This window comes from Festucalex cinctus, chromosome 1 (assembly GCF_051991245.1).
Source record: "Festucalex cinctus isolate MCC-2025b chromosome 1, RoL_Fcin_1.0, whole genome shotgun sequence".
Taxonomy (NCBI): Eukaryota; Metazoa; Chordata; class Actinopteri; order Syngnathiformes; family Syngnathidae; genus Festucalex; species Festucalex cinctus.
In genome coordinates, this window is record NC_135411.1 from 23,752,172 (window position 1) to 23,768,229 (window position 16,058).

The window sequence follows — 16,058 nt, forward strand, 5'->3', positions numbered from 1 at the left end:
TAATTTCTTCCGCTTCATGACAATCCGCATGCGGAATCCGCAGCGTCGCATCTGTTCCGCATCGCACTGCAGCTGGTGTGAATTGACACGCAGACTCGAATGCTTTCTATTCTTGCGCCGTCCGTACGGCTGCTGTACGGAAAACGCACCGCGTCCGTTCCGCAGTCAGTGTGAATTGGGCGTATAGGGTTAAAATTTTGCTGCGTCTGCAGGATCTGAAGGTCTGCTGTCAAATTAAGATTCAGATTGTGCAGCATTTGGCACCAAAGTAAATTGAACATGGAAAATCCCATTTAACATGTTCAGATGCTTATATTTCTGTCAAACCTCATCAGATCACATTGTAATTAGCGATGCTTATATAGGATCGTGTAACACTTTGTTTCCTTTGGTCATAAGAAATTGTGGCTCTGAATGGAACTTTATCCCCGCCTCCCGCCCTCCAAATGCTCTTAATATCTTACATTATAGATTGTTGCAGGTGACAAATGTTTAAGCCTTGGCAGAGGTCCCACTACTCTTGGTCTGAGTGCTATTTTATAATGTCCTAAATAGTCTGGCTATCTTTATGAAGATCTGTACTGTACTGTATGTCCAGTATATCAGCAATCAGCAGTGCCTGAGCCTTGAGCTCCTCACTCATTCACACATCCACTTTCAGTCCAGTGTTTCAGAGCGCAAAAAGAAATCTAAATGCATTGCGTCTTTTGCTTCATTCCTGTAAGTTAGGTTGTTGCATCACTATTGCAGTACCAAATAAATGCCAAATACACCAGGAGAATGCTGGTAAATAGAGCTGTGTATGCAACAAAAAGAAGTGCCGTGCAGAGCTTTACTACTGTGGCATGCCGAGGAAAAAGAATGAGGGGAGGTCTTGTGAGGACTTGTGTTGAGGTGACAGGTGTCTGTCCTTCTCTACTCTCTTTTCTCCATCTGAGGCAGTAATTGGCGCTGTCAGACACACAGAAGAGGACAGAACACGCATGCAAACACACACTCCTGCCCTTCAACGTGTACCCCTTGGGCTTACAAAGGTTTGAGAAGAGATTTTTACTATGCTCCCTGTCGTCTGAGAGAAAGCAGGAGAGGACGAAGGAGTGCAAAGCAGGAATGGAGGGAGTAATGGCGATGGGAACAGAATGTCTAAGAGACAAACAAGCGTGTCTGAAGGAGGTGGTGGCCTCCTGGAGTGTGCAAATGATGGTGTAGTAGGAGTGAGGGAGAGATTGTGTAAGTCCCCATCAAGTGACAAAGCGCATTAGTATGATTTCATGTGATGGAGCCGCAGTGTTGTTAGCGCGCACGCCTCAGTTCACAGGCGGCACACGTGCCAGTGATATAACAGGCAAACATAACAGCATTACACAATCACCATCCATCTATCTATCTATCTATCTATCTATCTATCTATCTACCTACCTACCTACCTACCTAGTACCTACCTACCTACCTACCTACCCACCCACCCATCCATCCATCCATCCATCCATCCATCCATCCATCCAGCTATCGAGCTATAAGCTAGCTATTGAGGTAGCTAGCTATTTAGCTAGTTAGCAAACTCTACAGACAGCGAGATAGATAGATAGATAGATAGATAGATAGATAGATAGATAGATAGATAGATAGATGTGTTGGCTCTTTCAGGGTGCGGTGATGTGAAGGTGTAGTAAAACATATGTAGTAGCAACAGTAGAAGCAGTCATGCATGGTGATAATTATAAGTCTGAATTTCAGACTTGACACAGTGGGGTGCCTTGCTTCCCTCTTTACTCTCTTCTACTCAACTATAACCCCCCTGCTTTTCCCATTTAAGTTCCTACCTTGGGATACCGCTCGCTAGCTATGGGGCTGCTGAGATCTGAGCCATGATACGAGTTCAGTTCAAACAATAAACATATAAACTATTTTCTCAACTTTCTATTCCTAGCTTTTCTTTAACTTACCAAAAGTGTGTTTACTGTTTATGAATTTCTCAGCAAGCTTCATGGTAAATTATAAATAAATAAACTATTGACACACTGAAGCAATTGGATCGGTACAGTGGTGCCTTGAAATGTGAGTTAATTTGTTCCTTGACCACAAATCTCAAAACACTTGTTTCTTAAATCATCTTTCCTATTGAAATGAATGTAGATATAATTCATTTGTTCTAGCATTCCCATAAATACAAACAAAAAAATGTCATTTGGGTTTTAAAAAGGAAAATGGAAGTCTATATTATACTTTATAAAAACATAATCATGCAGACACAAATTAAGAAGAGTTTCACGACTACTGCAAGTGACATATTACTTAAATAAAGTGTTATAAAACCACCACATACAGTAAATGCTATTCATTAGCATGTCTATGACCTTTCCAATTTTGTGTTAGCATTAAGCTAGCAGACGTTAATGCAAAGTTAAATGATTTTTTTTAATGTGCAATATGTAATTCCCCTTGTTTTATGTGTACAGTAGTTTGACAGTATACTTCAACTGGGGGTGTTGGGTCACTCATATCTCAATGCAAAGACTTCTGTAGATTTGACCACGCAGAATAATTGTGTAAATCTCAAGATTCTAGAACTGTTTTGTGTGTGTGTGCATATGTTTTTGTTGTACCAGCAGTATTGTTACTGTGTTACTGTGTAATACTGTGTTACTGTGTAATGTTTCAACGTGTTTATTTTGGTCTCATACACCATATGGTGCTTATGAGTGAAAAATGTATTATTATTATTATTATTATTATTATTATTATTATTATTATTATTATTATTATTGGGTTTGGCTTGTATACCAATGTACTCAATAGACGCAATGCACTTCATGTTTAGGAAAAATGCAAATAGCTTGTTATACACATTATGCCACTTTTGTCTTTTTTTTTTTTAAGTGTAGTGGCCCACGTGATCAAATTAAGCTGGTAGAATTGACTCTTGCTACATGATGATGACTAAGGAATAAGGATGGCTAAGACCTCTATACAAGTTTCAAAAGATAGCGTGCAAGAAAAAGGAAGACAATATCATAAGAAATGTGCGAGGACAATGAGTAAAGAAAAGCCCCATTATCGAGAGACACCAAAGCGAGGTTAGGTTAGCATAGAGGAGGGAGATTGCAGGGGAAAAAGGGGGCAGTAATTGGAGGTGTCTGCTGTTTGTCTAACACAGAAAGGCTAGTAATGATTCCATTAGCGCCTCACACCGAGAGAGAAAGAGAGAAAGGGACGGGGACACAAAGAGAGACGCTGGGGGGGAGCGCGGATGGGAGTCAGAGACAAACAGTGAGACAAAATGAGGCAGCTCAAGGGGGGCAAAAAGGAGGAGATCCACACAGAACATTAGCACGGAAAAACAATGAACGTCAGAGCGGCCAAATGGCAACAAGGAACAGGAGAGAAGGAATTCAAAGTGGCCATTACAAGACTTGTTCACCTGCACAATGAGAGTCACAAATGCCCGTCCATTTCCTCCCCCAACTCTTTGTGTAGAGGCAAGCGCGAGAGGGTGATTTAAATGCATTAGCAGCGTGCGTTTTCCCACCGGAGGACCTTCAGAATGTGTCAGGGCAGGAACATTTTGTTTAGAGCCACCGTAGAGGTGTAAGAGGACGCGGCAGCCTCTAAGCGGGACACATTAAAGCGTAACACTCGATGCGGCCTCTTATGGCTTTTTTTTTTTTTTTTTTAATGGAGAATGGATGCTGATGCATCAACATAAATGAGTACACCCACCTCTAAAAATAATCATTTTATCGCATTCTCTGAACACAATGAAATGACATTTTTGTGTGTCCACATTGACAATTACCGTCTGTAATCAATTGCTCACATTTATGTGAGTAGTTTGTCGAAAATAGAAAATATTGATTCTGAAAGGTGAGCAAAGGATTTGTGATAAATCATTTGGTGTGTACACATTTATGTTGAGAACTGTTTTAGAATTAATTGTAATGGCTTACATCAATATCATCATCATCATTTAGCGGTCAAGAAAATGGATGGATGGATAATTATGGACATAGAATATAGATTATCAAAATGAATTATTTTATGAAATAACTTGTGGACAGTAGAACCGTGTTTAATAATAATAATAATAGTAATAAAAAAAAGACTTACCAGTAGTATCATTTAACCACTCATTACACATACAGTCGTTAGCATAGCTTGTGTGGGACATGAATTAACCTGAAATATATGACTGGATAGCCGATAGGCCAAGACATTTGAAGCCGCGAGGCCGCCATATTGCTCCTCCCAATAAATGTTCCTCGGCATACGATCCTATACATTTACAGTATCGAAATTGGGGAACATTTGAGACAGTACTTAGTAGAAACAGCATAATTTATGATGTTTTAAATGTGTTAAAATAAACAAGAGGACTTCAGACATTTTACAACGTGCCTGAAATACATGTATAAATTATATGCTTAATGATGTTTACAGGAGGAAACTTGTATTTTTTATTAAAGAATTATAACTGTAATTCAATAAAAGATGCCTCCGCCAAATCTACATTGTAATATTGGGGTCGAAGGACTTGAGCGATAAAAGAAAAAGGGGGTATTCAAAGCAGCACATTCCGACATACTTGTTATTTATTTTTTTTTTTTTACGTGTTAAAAAATAGTGACCAAACCGCCACAACTCCTCCATCTCCACCCTATACTAACTGCCTACGAGCTCTATATGTCTAATCTGTACGTATACCGTATAGTTTACACCAGGGGGGTCCAAACTTTTTCATTTGAGGGCCACATCCAGAAAATCAGAAAGACGCAAGGGCCACGTAATGTTATGAAGAGAAATTGGGTTTAGTCCTAAAAATTGTACAAATAATTTATTTGTGCTTTTGCATATTTAGAAAAATGCTACAGTAAATAAACCAATTTATTTTAATATGTAGTCATTTTAGTTTTTATTTTGTTTTGTTTTTTTAAATTTAGTTAGTTTTAATTAGTTTTCAGGGTGGTTCTGTTAGTTTTTGTATTAGTTTTAGTTCTTTAATAAATGCTTAGTTTTAGTTTAGTTAGTTTCAGTATTAGTTTTAGGTTTTTTTTATGTGTATTACTTGTGCACAATATTTAAAAAACACCATGGGCGTGACGTCATTATTCCGGTTTATAACAAAATAAATCTACTAAAAATCACATTTAAAATCATCCCCAAAGGCTCATGCATTAAATTAATTACCAAAGACTAAAATGAAGGACATTTTTGCTATAATTATAGTTTTATTTTAGTTAGTTTTGTAAACATAAAATGTAGTTCCAGTTAGTTTTCTTTTTTAAAAAGCATCTTCGTTTTTATTTCGTTCACAAAATTGTTTTTTTCAATTTTAGTTTTTTCATTAGTTTGTTAACTAAAATAACCTTTAATAACCCCTGTGTTTTTTGACACCTTCCCTTCTTACTTTGACCATCTCCAAACATTTTTGTTTTTATTTTATTTGAACTGAGTCAAATGCCATTTTTAGCATATGTCGCGGGCCACTAAAAAATGGACAGCGGGCCGCAAATGGCCCCCGGGCCGTAGTTTGGACACCACTGGTTTACACAGTAAACATAGTTTACACAGTCTGCTCGCGAGATGGGAGGAGCAAGATGGCCGCCCTGTGACTTGTACGGCTTGCACGTATGGGCTATCATCTATCCAGTCATTCAGATCTGTGGGGACATGTCAAGATCACATACAGCCAATGAAATAAAATGGGGAAGAGACAATTTGGACCAAAATGCTAGGGAAATATGTTAAAAATGTATTGCCTAATCTTGCTCCCATACAAACCAAACATCTTGGCTCCCCCAAATTAATTGGGCGATGCAATACTAGTCCAGAAAAGTTATTTGGAATCACTTCACAAGACTGCTAACACACACAATCAAAATTGGAGCCTTATTATTTTTGCCTTTTTTTGTATGTGTGTGTGCAGTCTCTTGAGTTGGATCTCATTAGATTGTGCAGGTGGTCATTAAGTGTTGGCTGTTGAGAGCATGTGCCAAAAAAAAAAAAAAAAAAAAATGCCTAAATTGCCCAAAATACATTTGCTAAGACTGAGTAGGTGGTGAAGAAAAGCCTGCCACCGATATGCTTCTAATCATCACAAGGGAATTAAAATTGTTTGGCAAGTACCCGTTGATTGTTTCTCAAATAATCACCCCACAAGCAAATATGCTTTCACTTGAACTCCAAGCAAAAAGGATTTATGGCCAACAATGGAAGCCTGTCCACCAGTAATCTACTCACCATAAGTTATTACACAACACAAAGGTCACATGATTCCTGCTCTTTGACCTTCGTCTATCTGAGACCCCCTCACTGCAGTGACAGCATACACACAAGTGCACTATTAGTGAGTTAAATCTAGCTTGTTAAATGTGGCGGCTCGCTTGTTATATTCTCTGCAGTCTACTAAAACATGGCTTGTAAGCCTATGAGGTCACATAGATCACGCAGGTCAACTGCTTTGCTACGTGGATCGGTCTTTAGAGACTTCATATTCACAAAAGTATTGGGACTTCATTCAGTTTTTAGATGCACGAGAAAACCTATATTTGTTTTTCATTTGACCAAACCCTTTTATTATTCTATGCTTTCAATTTTGTGATAACAAGTTTGAAGAATGAGCCTGTCTGAACCTAAACATTTTTTTTTTTTTTTTTTTTGCTTTTTTGTTGAATCACTGCAATGCACGCTGCGTGAATATAGTATCATCAAAAATTACTATGTGGTATATTGTAAAGCGCTTTGGAATGGGCACTATAGCTTAAAAAAAGAAAGAAAGAAAAAAAGAAAACGCTATATAAATAGCAGTCCATTCCATATGTTACTACTATGCTAAAAACTCATTCACGTTTATTTCAGTCCTGGTACTCAAATGAGGAGATTTAGTGCAATATAACAACACACGTACAGAAAAAAAAACATAGACTGTATACATAAAAAAAATATGTCAATTAACACACACACGCACACACTGTATTTATTTTTGTTTATTTATGTAACTCAAAATATACTTAATTCAATTTTTATATTTCTTTTTGTATTTACTTCTATGTTTATTTTTGTATTTAGTTTTAATTTGTGAATATTGTTTTATTTTTTTTATTTTTTTATTTTGTATTCATTTGAACTTTTATTTATTTATTTATTTATACATTTTCCTTAGTCATTTCAATTTATATTAATTTTCATGTATATGAGTTTTGAATTATATTTCTTATTTCTATTTCTTATATTTCTTATTTTTACTTCATTTTTAATTATTTTCTATTTTGGTAATTTTGGTTACCCATACGAAAGTCAGGACTGGTTGATATTTTACAATTTATGCAGGACGGTAATGTCTTAATTTCCCCGATTGGTCAATGACATCATTGACTGGTTCAGTGAAATAAGACATAGTACATATTATACTAAATGTTTTTAATTTTTTTGGGGACAATTTTTGGGTTTAATTTTTTGCCCTCTACCCATCCATCCATTCATCCATCCATCCATCCATCCATTTTCTTAACCGCTTTCTCCTCACTAGGGTTGTGGGGGATGCTGGAGCCTATCCCAGCTGGCTTCGGGCAGTAGGCGAGGTACACCCTAAACTGGTTGCCAGCCAATCGCAGGGCACACAGAGATGCACAACCCCTCCACCCAATATATTTCAATTGTGATCGATTATACGTGTGTTTATGCTATTTGTGGGCCGGGCCAGTCCCTATCCCCCACGAATGGCGACAGTCGACAGTAAAGTAAACATAAAAGTTGCTGATTGAATTGGCAATTGGTTATCGTTATCGGTTATTGTGATTGGTTCGTCGCTGCTCTGTGATCGCCGAAAAATCCTGATTGTGTAAAGCCTAATACATCTTGTGGAGGGGGAGTCGGCCTAGCCATAAATCTTGCCATAAAGTCGAACAAGCTTTTCCTGCGTAGGTCATAAACAGCCGATTGCCAATAGAGTGTACATTTCAATATAAGGAAAGGGAGCATCACCGGGTAGGAAGTGAACTCCCTGAAATCCGCCGCCATAAAACAAGCAGCAGACAGACGCGAAGCTCAACCGCGATTGAGACGCGGCCAGACTTGCGACACAATCTGTGCACATTAGCAGTGCGCAGGCTGCAGCGTACAGCTTGTACTTACTCACTTGTCTCCAAGGCCCCACTGCCAAGGTTTCAGGGTGTCTTGGCGGCCGCTTCTCCAAAACAACTGAGATTGCATTATGCGGCTCGGATTGCAAGTTTGCGAGGATGAATATCTATGATTTTGTTTTTCTCTATCCTGGAGGAGGAAAGTGAGCCTGCGGGGACACGGTGGGAAGGCGTCTATCTAATAGAGCTTACTCTCCCAAATACATGCGGGCAAAGCAGGCATACAAACACGGCGCACATTGCACATGCCATCTGTGGAGTTTTACGACTCAATAACCGCCTTCCTCGGGCATACCTTTTTCCTCTTGCAACACAAACACGCACGCACCAATAAACACTTTCTCAAACACATTCTCAAACTGTGCTCTCCTCAGCTCAGCAGGGAAAATGAGATATTCAAGCTGGACAAACACACGCAAGCTCTTAAATAGAGGAGAAGATGCCTCAGAGCATCTCCCACAGATCTCTGCAAGGGACTGATCTTGCATTCTTGCTCCTCCACTCTCAAACTCACACGAATACGCACACTAATTGCACTGGTTAGCAAAATACGCCGCCATCCCCTTCCACACATTGTAGAGAGCCAGAATACATCGACATTTCAGACAGGCAGTCGACTCACGTTGGCAGATGTCCTTGTTCTCCTCGAAGCCCGGTTTGCACACGCACCTCCCGATAGGGACCAGCCAGCCTCCGTCTGCGCTGCAGTACATCTTGGGAACCTCAAACTCCTCGGAGGCATTCACGCACGCTCCGTGGACCTCCACCAGGGCTGTGTCTCCCCCCGTTATGGTGTCGGGGAACTGGGCCAAATTAAGCACGGTGAGCGGACACTTCTTGTAGAAGACCCTGACCGAAACCAGAGCGATGCAAGCGCCCAGGTCCTGGAAGGCCAGGTAGAAGCCTTTTTTGCTCAGGTTGCTGATGTCGCGCACTTCCGTATTGAGCTTCATCACGCGGTCGCCAACGTCCACCTACACAAAAGGAGACATCGTCCATTACATTATATAATGTCCATCTGATTTAGCAAGCAAATAAACTAATGATTTCTTTTGTTTATTTCAATTTTATTTTCTAGGATAGTCTAGTTTGATGTTGTTGCAGATTAATAAACGTACCATATTGAGTCAAACCATAAATCGTTAAATCCTTGAATTGTATCATACTCCATTGATCAATTATTGTATCGAATCGTCTTTTGTGGAGAGATGCAAAAATAGTGTTCGTATGTTAGAAATGTGCCTTTAAGAGGCGGGGCCTAGTGGAGTGGTGAATCTGAGTTTGTGAGCTGTGGCCAACAGCAGCTTCTGCATGAGTGTGCTCACTATGTTTTACTGTCTTTCTGGGGTTCAAACGGTGGCTCTCCTTCCCCACATGAGAAGGTATTACAATAAGTAGCAATATGGATTTTTTTTTTTTAACGCTTTTGCCAATTCTGATATTTGCTGGAAGAAAATGCAGAGAACTAATAATTAATCGGCCGACTAAAAAATGAAAATGTAATGAATAAAATAACTTGTTTTGGGTCCTTTAATGCTTGCAACAATAAAGATATGAATCACAGGCAGTTTTACGATACGTTTTCCTTTGCAATTTGTTTAACTTTACAACAGGGAGAAAATTCAGCTCAAATAGGAAAGACAGGCAGATTTTGTTTTTTGGGTGGAGCAATGGTTAAACGTTATTATCTTTGTCTTACGTTGTAATGTGTTAATGAAAAAAAATAAATGAAATGTAAAAGTCACCATTTATATGTGGGGAAAAAAGGCACATTTTTCATGATTTTAAAAGCGATAATATCAGACAATTAAATCAGCGAACTGATTAATTGGTCGGGCCCTAATAGTAACAAAGTAAACTGTAACAATCAACACTAAATACTGTATATTTCTGTGATATTCCACAGGATTTCCGCAACAGACGATATACTGTATGTTCACAGAAAAATCCGCTGGGGAACACTGTATTGTTAAATAAATAGTGTCAATCGAAACTGAGGATCATTTAAAATTCATATTGTTTTAGTTATGAGGCTTTTTTTTTTATTTAAGTGCAGTATTATTTATGTTTGTGTGTGCGTGCAATGTGTTCTTACCTGCGTAAAACTTTCATCTGCAGCAATAGTATCGATCTTGACATACTGACTTTCCTTGATGAACCACAGGTTGGCATTGTTAGACTCATAGTAGTACATGTTGAATGTCTGCACCGAAAAAATAAATAAATAAAGGTATATATAAAATTCTTGGGCATACAGCAGTCCACCCCAATGTGAAACTTTAACAAGCTTGCTGCCCTCTCCTCTCACGTCAGTCCATCATGTCTCGATAACTAGTCGCAAGTTATGTGCAGCTCTTTGAAAAGGCTGCTCGGTGAAATCTCATATCATTTCTCCAACACTCATTCTAGAAATGTTATGTCAGTGACTGAGTGCATGAGACAGACAAAGTGGAGTGAAGTGAATAGAGAGGAGCAGTAAAGTCACAGATATGAGCAAACGGGGGCCTGTGGAAAAATATATATCAGGAATTAAAAATATACGAGGAGCTGCGGAAAGAGTCTCTCGGGCATTGTTTGCTAAATTTTTGGAAAGATAAAAGGGGGGAAATAATGTTGAAAATTGATTTTTTTTTCTTTCTTTTTTTTTTATTGCCGCAGTAAGTCACTCAATTCAGTACCCACAATGTTGACTATGTCAGCATAATCAAAGAAATAACAGTTTGATGCAACTGCAGTGCAATTCTGCCCCAATACCATAATAAACACACTGTATTGTTACATAAATACTGTGCATATTTTTAATTAATAATGTTGTTCAAATCAGATATGACTTTTAACTCACTCACTCCCAGCCATTTTCAGAAGCAGTCCTGTTCGCTCCCGGCTGTTTTACTGGATTTTGACCGATTTTGCAAGGCCCACAGAATATTGTGTTCAATTGCTATAAAAGCATGGAACCTACCAAAAGAAAGATTAAAGTCTCTTCTTTCATCAGGAAAAAAAAAAAAAAAAAGAGTATGTTTCTATCTGTTTCCGTTTTGCAGCAATTAGCATTAGAAGAGAGCTAAGTTTCATCAGTTTTCACATATCTATTTAAAATTGTAAGTAATTGAGCTTTTTTTCTACATGGCCCTGGTTGATCTCCTTTGCTCTGCTGCCACCTGCTGGCCTTTTGTGTAATAACTACCATTTCTGCAACCGTTCTTTGCAGTTGAGAGGCTGCATCAAAGCCATCTGTATGCTCTAGCATAAAAAAACAAAAACAAAAAAACGTATCAATACGTCTTTGGGACACTTAGAACATTAAAAAAACGTATTTATACGTTATTGGGAGTAAATGAGTTAAAGGCAGGCAAATTTTTGTTTCGTTCATTTGTGCTTGGCAAGTGTACGCTGAATATTGTTTTGACTGTGCCAGCTATTTTACATCTCTGTAATCTGCCAAAGGGATGTAAACCAACAGCAACTAATTGGAACAAATATTACGTAAAGGTCAGACGCCTTCAATGATCTAATTAGATGATCCAGCTGAAGGCATCCTGAAAGGTAAATTTGTTCAACTATGTAAATGTCAGAATATTTTTATTACACATTTTCATCAAAAATAATGATTACATTGATACTAAATATCACCAAACACATCATTTCCACATTTTTAGGCCAGACTCCAGAGAGACAATCCAATTCTGACTTGCTTCAAATCAAACTCTCTGCTGTGCTATTGATCTCCTGCCGCAGAAAAAAAAAAAAAAAAAAAAAAAGGCTTTTTACTGTTCTTCAAAAAGACGGCCGCATGAGGTTGCTACAGTATGAACTCAGTGACGTGCGTAAATGTGAAGATTTCACCACACAATATGGCGGAGACTTTGTTTAACAGCGGTCAGGCTGACATGCTCGAGCCTGAAAAGACACTTGCCAGACACAGCATTCGATAAAAAAAAATATATATATATATATGACAACTGCATCCAAAACTGGCTAGCACTGTCGGAGAGTTCTTAATTTATTAATACAGTCAACTTACAGTCAACAAAAATATAAACATGTTTGTTTTTGCGCTCATATTTCATGAGCTTCACTCAAAGATCTCAGGCATTTTCTATGTATATAAATGGACTATTTCCCTTAAATATTGGTAACAAATCTGTTCTAGTGAGCAATTCTTGTTTTCTGAGACAATCCATCCACCTCACCACAGGTGGCGCACATCATTAAACTGATTACACAGTATAATTATTGCACACGTGAGCTTTCGACTGCCCACAGTAAAAAGCCACCAAAAAAAATCTCAGTTTCACTGTGTTGGGGAGATGATGTAAAGTCATAAAATCAGCAAGTATCAAGTTTGACCACAATTTGCCATGCGTACACATCTCCTTCATACAGTAGAGGTTGATTTTGGCCATGGAATGTCCGCCCACTTCTCTTTCATGGCTGTGCAAAGCTGTTACACTAATACAGTGCATCCCAAACATGCTCAATGGGTGTGTATTAGTGCCCAGACTCGCACTCAAAATCAGCATTTACTATTTACTATTTGCAAGCCCCGAATCAACTCAAATCGGACACTTATTGTACATTACCCCATAAACCAACAAATGAAAAATACAAATTGATCAAAATATTAAACAGTTAATGGAGTGCGCTTTTCCACCACTTTACCTTCATCACGTTTACAAAGTCATATTCACTTATCTCATTCGAACATATCAGAACGTAGCCTACATTGGCCTATTGATCAGTTTTCCTTTTTAGTTTAAAATAACTTTTACCTCCATCATCCAACACCTTTGCCTGACCAACGACAGAACCCAGGATGTTGTTTTCTCTTTGGTCCTATTTTAAATCTATCCCCGTTGTGTTGTACTAGCCTTATCCTTGCTAGCGCTAAGCTAGAGCTAACCTCATTCTAGCTAGCCCTAAGCTAGTACTAGACTTGTCCTACCTAGCGCAAAGCTAATCCTAGCCCGGTTCTAGCTAGCACTAAGCTAGTGCTAGCCTCGTCCTAACTAGTACTAAGCTAGTTTGTCCAAGTTTTCAAACTCAGTTTTTCTTGTTGCTAGGACAACGTGAGAGGCCAACAGTGAGCCATTAGTGTGAACGATATTTGATTGAAATAGGCCTTTGATGTACACAGAAGAAATCTACCAGCTCGTGAAGAATGAGAGCAAAAATAAATGCTGTTTATATTTTTGTTCAGTGTAGGTTCACCAACAACCAAGATTTTGGTTCACCCAACATTTGATTGTGCAGGTGTTGTAGCCAGTAGGGGTGTTAAAAAAAAATCGATTCGGCGATATATCGCGATACTACATCGCACGATTCTCGAATCGATTCAATAAAAAAAAAAATCGTTTTTTATTTTTTTTATTTTTTTATTTTTTTTTTCCAGAATTGTTCATTCGGTAGTCTTACCGATTCAACGTCTTATCATCATTGCCTTTTTTTTTGTGTGTGTGTGTGAATCGATTTTTAAACTTCCATTTTTAATGGAAAAATATTCAACAAAACGTCTGACTTCGGGTTAGGATTCACACCTTGAGCATGGAAGAATGTTATATGAACGGAACATTAAGCCTTAATATTTTATTTTAATGCTGTTCAAACATGAAACAGATTACAACATCTATAAGACGGAAATTTCAGATAAATAAATAATACATTTTCATATAAATCTTACACTCTCCAAGCTTACTGATTAGTATTTTCTAAATTTGAATGAAAAAAATCGCAATAATCGACTTATAAATTCGTATCGGGATTAATCGGTATCGAATCGAATCGTGACCTGTGAATCGTGATACGAATCGAATCGTCAGGTACTAGGCAATTCACACCCCTAGTAGCCAGTGAGTGTAAATTCACACGTTGCTGCTTGTGTGACTTGACACAAACCTCTTTGCAGGTTCCAGGGACCCCGGGCAGGCTGTTACAGTCGCGCAGGGTAAATTTGATCTCGATGTAAACCCGCTGCGCTCCTTCCCGGCTGATGTGTCGCGTCCGCAGCCAGTTGTTCTGATTGGCCTGCATGACGTTGCACACCTGGTACGTCCGCATCGGCGTGTTGCGCTCATCCATCACGCTGATCTCCTCCCACTGAACGCAAGACAACATTGTACATTCGCATTACTATGTTGCGCTTGGACACAAGTCGTTTTATTGTTTTATAGAAAAACGAGCCGTCTATCACACCGTGCATGTTGAAAAAGGTAAGACGAGATGAAAGAAGAGGAAACGGTTGAGGTAAGTGGAATGGAACAAAAAACTATTTTTGAAAGAAACACCAAGCAGCACAGCTTTACTTGACAGCATCAACACACACCGCAAGATACTTTTGTGGACAAAGCAGATCTCAGTCCAAAGGTTGGCTTTTTGGAGGACTGCGCTCACACTCACTCAAGTGCGGCGTAGCACAACCTATAAGTTCTGTTTTTAAGTCAGCCGGGCTGAGTATGAGTGATGAGCTGTGTCTAGATGACTAGAGGACCGTCTTTGTGTTTTTCTCCAGTGAAGTTGGAAGGATCGTACAAGTGTGTGTGTGCGTGTGTGTGGATAGGTAAGACAGAGCAACTTTGTCTCACATCATTTGCTACCATCTGTTTCCACTTGTGACTAAGGCAGTAATTGAGACCACTTCTCGCATGAGCAGGAAAACATTTCTATCTACATGCACGCACACGCACACAGTCGGCACGCACAGAAAGAACATTTCTATTCCTTAAAGACAAGAAAAATAAACCGATGCGGTTTGAGTGTTTAAAGATATCTGATCCATTGAAGGGGAAAGCAACTGGACGCACGCTCCAAAACACACACACACAGAGGAAGAAATGTTTGCGGGGCGTGAGGACCACCATATTTGTTCTGCACTCCTGTCATCATCCTGATCCTCAAGCTCCTTCTCAGTGATGATGATATATGGCCTGACGAGCGTATAAGCATGGGCTGCTGCATCATGCGAATTTAGTAGGAAATCATACCAATCTTTAACGTCCGACGACGCTCAAAAAAGTGGAGCGAGAGAAGTTTCAGCAGCTGGAGGTGCGCTGGACAAACATGGAGCGAATGTGTTGTTTATTTGTAATATTTTTAATTGTATTTTGCCTCATTTTTAAAACAGCAGGCAGTTGTATTATCCATCCACCCATTTTCTGAACCGCTTACTCCTCACAAGGGTCGCTGGGGGTGCTGGAGCCTATCCCAGCTGGCTATGGGCAGTAGGCGGGGTGCACCCTGAACTGGTTGCCAGCCAATCGCAGGCAGTTGTATTATTTGCATTACATTTATTTTAATTTAAAAAACAGCCTCAAGCGCTGCAAAATGTTGACAATTTGAGACATTTATTTGTACCAAATTGTACTGATGTACTGATATTAACCTGAATGCATAAATGTATTACGTGTTGTGTAAAACATGCTAATTACAAATAAAAAAAAGAACAGACTAAAACTATTGTTTTTTAAAAAATACAACAATACAGGACCTCTGTGTGTAATCCTACTAAATTAACATATAATTAACATGTCAACACGTCATTTGCAAGGTAGGGTTGAGGACTCAAGTGCAGGGAGACAGGAGAAGCAAGGCTGGGAATGTGTACTGAACTTAACAAAAACACTACAGGGTACAGTGGAAACTCTAAATTAAAAACCAACAAAATACTTAAAAGACCGCAACTCAAAGTAATAACAAAACACAAGTGACTAAGGCCTTGTTTACACGGACGCAAAGCTGGCTTCGTTCCTCAAACAAATCTTGTACAGAACCGTCTAAAGACATGTGAGTGTCCAAAAGAAGACGTCAAGGACGTTTGACGGCTGTAATATATATGCCAAGTCTGGAGTGGCGCTGTCGAGCTGCCATAGCGGAAAGCGTAGAAGAAGAATCAGCGAATAAGACGAGCCACTGATCTGAATAGCC

General features: G+C 39.0%; 1 protein-coding gene across 2 annotated transcripts in view; it reads right to left on the minus strand.

The window, feature by feature from the left end:
- Nucleotides 1-16,058, minus strand: part of LOC144020576 (ephrin type-A receptor 3-like) — a 141,455-nt gene that overhangs the window by 92,207 nt on the left and 33,190 nt on the right. For both annotated transcript variants that reach the window (XM_077524206.1, XM_077524197.1), the window contains exons 3-5: nt 14,034-14,234; nt 10,234-10,341; nt 8,761-9,112 (exon numbers count right to left, since the gene is read on the minus strand). In XM_077524206.1, the coding sequence (XP_077380332.1) occupies nt 8,761-9,112; nt 10,234-10,341; nt 14,034-14,234 (661 nt within the window). The remainder of the gene's footprint in view (nt 1-8,760; nt 9,113-10,233; nt 10,342-14,033; nt 14,235-16,058) is intronic.